At 52.1% G+C, this 10,264-nt stretch overlaps 1 protein-coding gene across 3 annotated transcripts; it reads left to right on the forward strand.

Annotated features, from left to right (window-relative positions):
* The first annotated feature begins 3,714 nt into the window (after positions 1-3,714).
* galnt11 (UDP-N-acetyl-alpha-D-galactosamine:polypeptide N-acetylgalactosaminyltransferase 11 (GalNAc-T11)) lies at positions 3,715-9,904 on the forward strand. 3 transcript variants are annotated; one of them, XM_036125344.1, is made up of 13 exons: positions 3,715-3,847; positions 4,556-4,620; positions 5,543-5,793; positions 6,577-6,700; positions 6,782-6,948; positions 7,012-7,137; positions 7,203-7,452; positions 7,878-7,995; positions 8,073-8,225; positions 8,646-8,858; positions 8,935-9,039; positions 9,107-9,244; positions 9,313-9,904. In XM_036125344.1, exons 3-13 carry the CDS (start codon positions 5,577-5,579, stop codon positions 9,442-9,444), a joined length of 1,743 nt encoding a protein of 580 aa, XP_035981237.1. In that variant the 5' UTR covers positions 3,715-3,847; positions 4,556-4,620; positions 5,543-5,576; the 3' UTR covers positions 9,445-9,904. The 3 variants fall into 3 exon arrangements, with proteins under 3 accessions (XP_035981237.1, XP_035981238.1, XP_012712539.3); XM_036125345.1 differs by having other exon boundaries at positions 4,556-4,593; XM_012857085.3 differs by lacking the exon at positions 4,556-4,620.
* The last annotated feature ends 360 nt before the right edge of the window (positions 9,905-10,264 follow it).

Here is a 10,264-nt window from a genome sequence, read left to right on the forward strand (position 1 = left end):
CGTACAGAGCTCTGTAGCGCCCCCCAGAGGGGAAAAGTGGAAAACATGACCGGGTTGAGATCTGCAGGGATGGCTCTGGCCCGTTTCCTGATGTTGGAATCGTGCCGGTTCTGAACAGAGGGCGGGTTAGTATCGATGAGCCTTTCTGCAGTCCTGACTGTCCGGTGCAGTCTATCCCGGTTCTGGTGGCAGATCCAAACCAGGCAGAACCAGACAGAACTAAATCAGCACACTGTGCCCAGAGCAGCTGGAACGTCTCCAAGAACCGGTCCAGAGAACCTCTGCTGAAGCACTGAAGGGTTCTGACTGCTATCCAGTCAGAACTCACTCTGGTTGGTCCACTGGTTGATGCACTCCAGCATTACATGCTTCGGCACCGCCATCTTGGATGGGTCTCTCCTGCTCTAGGCTGGCATAGAAGCCAAAGAGAGTAAACACAGAAGGAAACTTTGCCGTATTTTCTGCAGCGATAACTACAGAAAGTAGATCATGCAGATCAGCATTTGGGCTGAGATTGAACTTTAGTTCTGAAGATGAGTTTTACTTGGTGAGAACAAAGCAGAAACCCACCAGATGGACCAAATAATGTGGAGAAGGATCAGGACTGTACGTGTGAGGGAGAGTAAATCCATTTAAAAGTTTCCTTATTAAAATATAAAATCTAGTAAATTATACATTTATTAATGCGTAATACCACACATCTCTTCGTTTAAATGCATAAAACACAGTATTTCAGCACAAAATCATGTATTTATACATTAATATAGCGGTTCTCCTGGGAACCTGCAGCAGCTCCCAGTTTCAGAGCAGAGTTCTAACAGGATCTGCTTATTTTATCATTAGATGTGTGATCCAGATTTAACCCGGTGGATTCATCCATAAAGATGCACGTACAGGTATAGAAACATTATTAATATTTCATCTTCCAGGCCTCTACAGGCTGGTAGAATGTCTGAGGCGTGGTTTAGCCGCAGCTCCAGGATTTTTTCCCTTTCTTTTGTCTGGACTTTATTTACAGAACAAAGATTAGAGAACAAACAGCAGATCATCTGTAGACTAAGCAGCGACCATATAATTACCATTTTCAGAAACAATCTGGGTTCTGTAATATAATATAGAATTAATTCATTAAGATATAATTATTTAGAAAACATAGATATGTATCATTCAAATATTTTCTTAAGTATTGTGCAAACCACATAGTCTGCCTGGACGCCAGGGGGCGATAGATCTCCCACTAACAGAAGTTTTAACTCTTCCTGCTTTTCTGAGGACTGGCTGGATGAACTGGTTCAGTTTGTGTTTAAAGCAATAAAACATGGTTTAGCTCCTCTGAATTTACACTTGTGTTTATAGAACCTGGCCATAAAGATAATCAGATCAATTATAAATACCTCATTAGGGTTTTGTGTTGATTCTTCCTTGATACCAAACAGTCTATCCTTCCAGAATAAAATAACTTTTTCAGTCATTCCAAAAAAGGTAAAAAAACAAAGCAACTGGACTTGTTTTCCGTAGTTGAAGACGTTTCGCTTCCTCTCCAGGAAGTTTTCTCAATTCAGAAAGTCTGGAGTAACGATGAGTACCAAGCTTTATACTACTGCCTAACAAAGGCCTGTAATGGTTAGATAACATGCAGATTCAACAGAAACTGGTCCAGCTGCTTTGTTTGTTACTTTTTTTTTTAAATGACCATGACGTGATGACTGAGAATCTTCACCAGCAACATTTTCATTCATTTGTCTTGTGATTAAGAACCAATGATGCCAGAACGATTGAACAAAGGCGCTACGCCCAAACTTCATTTCTCTGCTGCTGTGTCTGTTGGTGATATTACAGACAGATGTTCGCTTTGGGTCGAGACCAGAATAAAACACCTGATGACAGCAAAACCTTCACATCACCTCCAGGAGTGACAGGAAGAAGAGATTCAGACAGAAACTCCTCATACGAGGGAAGGCGGCCATCTTTGTTAATAATGGAGCTTAACAGGCGTTTTATCAGCGTATAGTCGCTCATCAAGACGTTTAAACCACCTGGTTCACACCTTAGAAGACAGGTTTACTATTCCAGATGTTTCTGTAGGGCTGCACAGTGGAGCAGTGGGTAGCACTGATGCCTTGCAGCAAGAAGGTTCTGGGTTCAAATCCAGAACATGCAAACTTCTGCATGGAGTCTGCATGTTCTCCCTGTGCATGCCTGGGTTCTCTCTGGGTACTCCGGGTTCCTCCCACAGTCCAGAAACATGTCAGGTTAACTGGCCTCTCTCTGAATGGTTGTTTGTCCTGTCTGTCTCTGTGTTGTCCAGCCACAGACTGGTTACCTGTCCAGGTGAACCCCGCCTCTCACCCAGTGACAGCTGGAGATAGGAACCAGCCCCCCCACCACCCCATGAGGGACTAAGCAGAACATGGATGGATGTTTCTGTATTTCAGCTGATGTTAAATGTGTCGTTTAGAGTTTAGAACACATTCATCAGAACAGGCTTCCTGAAATAAAGAGTTTTATTTCTCCACATGAAGGTAAATCACATCCTGTCAGCGTTACTCAGAAGTTTATTCTCCTCATGGAGAGGCAGAGCTGCAGGTTCCTTCAGCTTTAGTCACCAGAACCCTTCATCTGAAGGTTCCACATTTAAGGAAGTTCTTAGTAATTATTTTACCTCAGGATCTCACATCGTTCTTCAGCTGGATATTATAAACAGAACCACCAGAGCATTCCTTCATGGCTCAGCTGTGTTAGTGTTTAGAGATACGGCTCTAGAGAACTGTTCTCCTGATGATCCATTCATCAGAGAAATCATGGCATCAGGTGAGGAACCATGGTTCTGCCCAGCAGAGAGAACTTTGGTTTCACAGGAACTAACATGGTCTGCCCAGAGCTGAGCAGCGAGCCGACCCAGGAGACGTTTAAATGTTGGCTACGTGTCTCTGCTCATAAACCTGTGATGGAGTCCAGAACCAACTGGACTCTCTGCTCCGTCCAGAACCAACTGGACTCTCTGCTCCCTCCAGAACCAACTGGACTCTCTGCTCCGACCAGAACCAACTGGACTCTCTGCTCCGTCCAGAACCAACTGGACTCTCTGCTCCGACCAGAACCAACTGGACTCTCTGCTCCGACCAGAGCAGGAACTCTGATCACATGAAGCCAGAAGGTTCCCAGGAGCAGCGGTCAGGTTCTGAGTCCCGGCGCTGAGATACGTTCCTCTGCAACTTCATAGAGACAGGAGCAGCTCAGGGGAACGTCTGAGGGAACGTCTGCTGGACCCAGGTTCTGCTGGTTTGGGTTCTGATGGTTTGGGTTCTGCTGGACCCGGGTTCTGCTGGTTTGGGTTCTGCTGGTTTGGGTTCTGAAGGACCCGGGTTCTGATGGTTTGGGTTCAGATGGTTTGGGTTCAGATGGTTTGGGTTCAGATGGTTTGGGTTCTGCTGGTTTGGGTTCTGCTGGTTTGGGTTCTGAAGGACCCGGGTTCTGATGGTTTGGGTTCAGATGGTTTGGGTTCAGATGGTTTGGGTTCTGCTGGTTTGGGTTCTGCTGGTTAGGGTTCTGATGGACCCAGGTTCTGATGGTTTGGGTTCAGATGGTTTGGGTTCTGCTGGTTTGGGTTCTGGCTGACACAGCCTCAGCACAGAGCGACCAGAACCGCTGGTTCTAGCTGGGAAAATAGAGGACCGCGTTGGGCTTTTATTTTGAAGGTCTGGTCCCGGTGTTTTGAAGGGGCGGGTCTTCAGTCACGTGGTCCTCCGTGGTTCTGAGCTCCATCCGACATTGGGCTGTCGGTTCTGCAGGCAGAGGGCTTTCTACCGGAGTGCCGCTGAGCAAAGAGCTGACGGACCCACAGCAGGTACCGTTCATTCTTCTGCGAGCAGCTCGGTGCTGCTAACCAGCTCGGGGGGTCGGTACCGAACCCAGAACCAGTTCGGTTCCGCTCAGACTTGAACTTTAAACCGGCTCCAGCCAGGCCGCTGTGATCCGGGATAATCTGGGCTTTAGTCTGCGGTTCGGTTCCGTTAAGGTTCTGCTTGTTAGCAGGCTGAGTTTTTACTGCGGTTTGGGCTCAGCGAACCGAGCCAGGACTTAGAACCGACGTACCAGCAGCGAAGTGGCAGACATACGCAGGCAGGTAGAGAGTAAAACTATCGGAACCAGCAACAAGAGGCTGCAGAGTGGGCCAGAACCGCTGCAGGTGGTTCTGCAGGTGGTTCTGCAGCGGTTCTGGCCTCTTGGAGAGATTAAAGCAGCGTTCGGCTGTAGGAGGATTAAAAAGGTCCAGAACAGGCTGGATGCGTAAAGCAGCCTGTTTACAGCAACAGAACCGCGCAGAAACAGCAGGCTGTGGAAAACGGACCGGGTTATTGGTACCAGTGAGGGTTCTGAGGTCCTGGAGGTGCTGGGAGGAAGGATCTGCGATAACGTTCCTTTGAGCACCCAGGATGCAGCGGCAGTTTAAACCCAGCAACTCCAGAAAACCTCCTCCTGATCCGGTTCTGTTAGAACCTCAGACAAAGGTTCTTTAAGTCACCAACCGCTTCTGCTTGATTTGGCTTTACAGCAGCTGCAGTTCAGGTGACAACACCGAGTTTCCTACAGGTGTTCAACTCCAGCAGGCGACAACAGGTGAGCTGACTGTACACCTTAACACCTGAGCTGCAGCTTGATTAGATTCAGACTTGAACTGATGAAGAGTTCTTTTAATAACTCTGCGTGATTCTTACCTGATTCAGATCTGAACTGATAAGCAGTTCTTTTATTACCTTGGAGTGATTCACACCTGACGAATAGTTCTTTTATTTCATAGGAGTGATTCAGATCTGAACTGATCAACGGTTCTTTTATTACCTTGGAGTGATTCTGACGTGAACTGATGAACAGTTCTTTTATTACCTAGGAGTGATTCTGATCTGATGAACAGTTCTTTTATTATCTAGTAGTGATTCTGATCTGATGAACTGATGACTGATGAACAGTTTTTTTATTACCTAGGAGTGATTCAGATCTGAACTGATGAACGGTTCATTTATTACATAGTAGTGATTCTGATCTTAACTGATGAACAGTTCTTTTATTACCTAGGAGTGATTCTGATCTGATGAACTGATGATTGATGAACAGTTTTTTTATTACCTAGTAGTGATTCAGATCTGAACCGATGAACGGTTCATTTATAACAGTCCTGGTTCCATTAGTCATGTGATCTGAATGGAGTTCTGCATCATGACACAGAGGCCCGCCTCGTTAGGTCCGTCATAATTGTGTGATGCGTTCAGGACAGCGTGTAGCAAACAGTTTAACCGTTCAGCAGAGGTCAGCTGACTCCTCGTGATCCAGGTAACCATGGTCACACCTGTGGTTAACGAGCTGCAGCCGTCAGGACGTGGTCACGACCTCAGAGCTGAGTCAGCGTCTTGCTAAGAGACTCTGAGCCGTCAGCTGCTGCTTCAGGTCAATCATTGTCCTGCCGCCTCACCGCAGGCCCAGGTGTGGTCAGACAGGTAGACAGGTAGTCATGTCTCTCTCTCTCTGTCTGTCTCTCTCTCAGCGGTGTCATGTGAGGCGATGCTCGCTCAGCCACCATGCCCAGTGTCACGCTGCGGTACTTCTGTTATGGCTGCCTCGTCACCTCGGCCACCTGGTCCGTCCTCCTCTACCTCTACTTCTTTATGGGGGCGGAGCCTAGCAGGAACCCCGTGCAGCACCGCAGCCAGCCAATCAGCAGAGGCGTGTCTGATCAGCAGGCGGGGCGGCGCCCTCCTCCAGCCAATAAGGGGGCGGAGCTGTCCCCAGAGATGGGTGAGTGTTGGTGTGTTCGGGTGTGGCAGGGAATATTCAGCTTCTGCAGAACCGTGACCAGTCTGAAATGTGGCGTTCAGGTTCTCCTCTGCTGGGCCGGTACCTCTGGAACCACACAGCAGACGTAGATCGGTTCTCCTTCAGAACACATGAAGTTCTGTGAATGTCTGGGAATGTCTTTGAAGTTCTAAGAAGTTCTAAGAAGTTCTGTGAATGTCTGTGGATGTCTTTGAAGTTCTAAGAAGTTCTAAGAAGTTCTGTGAAGTTCTGAGAATGTCTGGGAATGTCTTTGAAGTTCTGAGAAGTTCTGTGAAGTTCTGTGAATGTCTTTGAAGTTCTAAGAAGTTCTGAGAAGTTCTGTGAATGTCTGTGAATGTCTTTGAAGTTCTAAGAAGTTCTGTGAAGTTCTGGGAATGTCTGGGAATGTCTTTGAAGTTCTGGGAAGTTCTGTGAATGTCTTTGAAGTTCTAAGAAGTTCTGTGAATGTCTTTGAAGTTCTGAGAAGTTCTGTGAATGTCTGTGAATGTCTTTGAAGTTCTAAGAAGTTCTGTGAAGTTCTGGGAATGTCTGGGAATGTCTTTGAAGTTCTAAGAAGTTCTGGGAAGTTCTGAGAAGTTCTGGGAATGTCTTTGAAGTTCTAAGAAGTTCTGAGAAGTTCTGGGAATGTCTTTGAAGTTCTATGAAGTTCTGAGAAGTTCTGTGAATGTCTAAGAAGTTCTGTGAAGTTCTGTGAATGTCTTTGAAGTTCTGAGAAGTTCTGAGAAGTTCTGTGAATGTCTGCAGGGATGATCTTTAACGAAGCGGACCAGGAGGTCCGAGACTCCGGCTACCACCGCCACGCCTTCAACGTGCTCATCTCCAACAGACTGGGCTACCACCGAGAGCTTCCCGACACCAGAGACCCGCAGTAAGAACCGGCGGCCCGGCAGAGCCGCTCCGGTCGGCCCGGTTCCGGCGGTTCTGACCCGCTGACTTCTCTCCGCCTCAGGTGTCGGCTCAGGTCCTACCCGCTGGCTCTGCCTGCTGCCAGCGTGGTGATCTGCTTCTTCAACGAGGCGATGTCCGCCCTGCTCAGGACCGTCCACAGCGTGCTGGACCGGACCCCGGCCTACCTGCTGCACGAGATCATCCTGGTGGACGACCACAGCGAGCCAGGTGAGTGCCGAGCGGGGGGCGGGGCCCCGGGCCGCCGGCTGAGCTTACCTGTGTTTGCTGCAGGCGAGCTGAAGGACGAGCTGGACCGGTACGTGAGGAAGGAGCTGCAGGGCAAAGTCAAACTGATCCGGAACCAGCAGAGAGAAGGACTCATCAGAGGGCGGATGATCGGAGCCTCCCAGGCTACAGGTACCTGCTCCCTCTGCGAGGCTCCGCCTCCTCCTGCAGGGGGACTCACCTGGGCGTGTGTGCAGGTGAGGTGCTGGTCTTCCTGGACAGCCACTGCGAGGTGAACGAGGCGTGGCTGCAGCCGCTGCTCGCCCCCATCAAGACGGACCGCCGCAACGTGGTGTGCCCCGTCATCGACATCATCTCCGCCGACACGCTGGCCTACGCGCCCTCGCCCATCGTCAGGGGCGGCTTCAACTGGGGGCTCCACTTCAAGTGGGACCCCGTGCCCCCCTCCGCCCTGAGCGGCCCCGAGGGGGCATCGGGCCCCATCAGGTACCGCTTCATTAAACTCCTCCTTTAATTGGTCTCCTCCCGGTTCTGCCCCCGGCTTACGATTCTGGGGAACCAAAGTTCTAGAGAACCAAATTTATAAAGAACTAAAGTTCTGGGGAACCAAAGTTCTAGAGAACTAAAGTTGTAGAGAACCAAATTTATAAAGAACTAAAGTTCTAGAGAACCAAAGTTCTAGAGAACTACGGTTGTGGAGAAGCCGTGGAAGCTGCTGGTGTCGGTGTAGGGAGCTGATGAAACCCACGAGTATTAACAGGCAAACGCTTTAAGAATGTTCTTCCTGAGACCTTCCTCTGCTGTGAACCTCTCCACTCTGTGACCCCCCCCTCTCTCACCCCCCCCCCCTGTCACCCCTCCACTCTGTGACCCCCCCCCCCCCCTCTCTGTGCCCCCCCCCCCCCCCCCAGGTCCCCCACCATGGCCGGCGGCCTGTTCGCCATGGACAGGAAGTACTTTAACGAGCTCGGCCAATACGACGCAGGAATGGACATCTGGGGAGGAGAGAACCTGGAGATCTCCTTCAGGGTGAGTGTTTTTTCCAGCGTGTCAGTGAACGCCTCGCGGCGCTCAGGTAAAACACCTGGACGCTTTCTGCCCGTCAGATCTGGATGTGCGGCGGGCAGCTGCTGATCGTGCCGTGCTCCAGAGTGGGACACATCTTCAGGAAGAGGAGGCCCTACGGCTCCCCGGGGGGGCAGGACACCATGGCCCACAATTCCCTGAGGCTGGCCCACGTCTGGATGGACGGCTACAAGGTACGCCGCCGCCGGGCCTCCGTGTGACCTCACTTCCTGTGTGTGCGAGCCTCCGTGTGACCTCACTTCCTGTGTGTGTGAGCCTCCGTGTGACCTCACTTCCTGTGTCTGCGAGCCTCCGTGTGACCTCACTTCCTGTGTGTGTGAGCCTCCGTGTGACCTCACTTCCTGTGTCTGCGAGCCTCCGTGTGACCTCACTTCCTGTGTCTGCGAGCCTCCGTGTGACCTCACTTCCTGTGTCTGCGAGCCTCCGTGTGACCTCACTTCCTGTGTGTGTGAGCCTCCGTGTGACCTCACTTCCTGTGTGTGCGAGCCTCCGTGTGACCTCACTTCCTGTGTCTGCGAGCCTCCGTGTGACCTCACTTCCTGTGTCTGCGGGCCTCCGTGTGACCTCACTTCCTGTCTCTGTGGTCCGATCAGGAGCAGTACCTGGCCCTGCGGCCTGAGCTGCGTGGCCGCGCCTACGGGGACGTCAGCGAGCGCGTGGCGCTGAGGACGCGGCTGCAGTGCCGCTCCTTCCAGTGGTACCTGGACACGGTCTACCCCGAGATGCAGGCCGCCGCCGGCAGCAGGCAGCAGCCGCTGTTCGCCAACAAGAGCCTGAGGCGGCCCAAAGTCCTGCAGCGAGGCCGGGTACCTGAACGCACCACGCCGACGCCGCCCGGCCTCTCCGCACGCGCTCACCTTCTCTGTGTCGGCCATCTTTCAGCTGCGTAACCTGGCGGGGGGGCGGTGCCTGGTGGCGCTGGGCCGGGTCAGCCAGAAGGGCGGCGCCGTCGTCCTGAGGCCGTGTGACCCCCGAGACCCGGAGCAGGTGAGGCCGCCGCACGCCGCCGCCGCCCGGTGCTGATCACGTGACTGACCGTGTGACCCGTCTCCAGGACTGGACCTACGACGAGGACGGCCAGCTGGTTCTGGCGGGTCTGCTGTGTCTGGACGTGTCGGAGGTCAGAACCGCCGACCCCCCCCGGCTGATGAAGTGTCACGGGTCGGGCGGCTCGCAGCAGTGGAGCCTGGGGGTGAGGAGACGACCCGGCGATGGCGCTGCTGGGTCGGCCCGGTTCTGATCCGTCTCTCTCTCCTGCAGAAGTCCAACCGGCTCTACCAGGTGTCGGTGGGCCAGTGCCTCGCCGTGTCCCGCCTGACCGGACCCAAAGGCCTCGTCTCCATGGCGATCTGTGACGGTTCTGAGGCGCAGCAGTGGCAGCTGGAGGGCTGACGGGGGGCCCAGTTCTGTCCGGAGGACCCGGTTCTGTTCGGACGACCCGGTTCTGTCCGGAGGACCCGGTTCTGTCCGAAGGACCCGGTTCTGTTTGGACGACCGGGTTCTTTCCGGAGGACCCGGTTCTGTCCAGACGACCCGGTTCTGTCTGGAGGACCCGGTTCTGTCCAGACGACCCGGTTCTGTCTGGAGGACCCGGTTCTGTCCGGAGGACCCGGTTCTGTCCAGAGGACCCGGTTCTGTCCAGACGACCCGGTTCTGTCTAGACGACCCGGTTCTGCACAGACTGGTTCACAGAGGTCCAGTGAAGTTCTGGACCTCAGACCATCATGTTCTGGTTTTTATCTGTTAGGTTTTATTGGAGGTTCTGAGAGGTCCAGAAGAACCTGAGGTGGAACCTGGAATCTTCTCTGCTGGTTTTAAACTTTTTATCTTCAATAAAATCTCCTGAACGCCTCGTCTGTCAGCCGTCTGTGTTCTTCAGAACCACGCTCAGAACTCACAGGTGGGGAACAGGTTCTGTCAGAACTACTGGGACCGCATAACAGCGCATGGTTCTGAGTAAAAACAAGCTTTTAGGTTTAGGATTGTTCTGGTTTAGCCCATCAGAACCCTGCAGTTCCTTTCATGGACCAGCAGGTGGCAGCAACATGCAGGACAAACCCAGGAGCTCCACGTCTCTGGACCTGGTTCTGGTTCTGAAGGGTTCTGATCAGATGAACTGTTGACTCAGCTATGGAGCTCCTCCAGATGTTCCCGCTCTGACCACCGGTCTCCTGGTTCTGGTTCCCACCAGGACTCTAGGGAGGACTTTGGG

The sequence above is a fragment of the Fundulus heteroclitus genome, chromosome 21 (genome assembly GCF_011125445.2).
Source record: "Fundulus heteroclitus isolate FHET01 chromosome 21, MU-UCD_Fhet_4.1, whole genome shotgun sequence".
NCBI lineage: Eukaryota > Metazoa > Chordata > Actinopteri > Cyprinodontiformes > Fundulidae > Fundulus > Fundulus heteroclitus.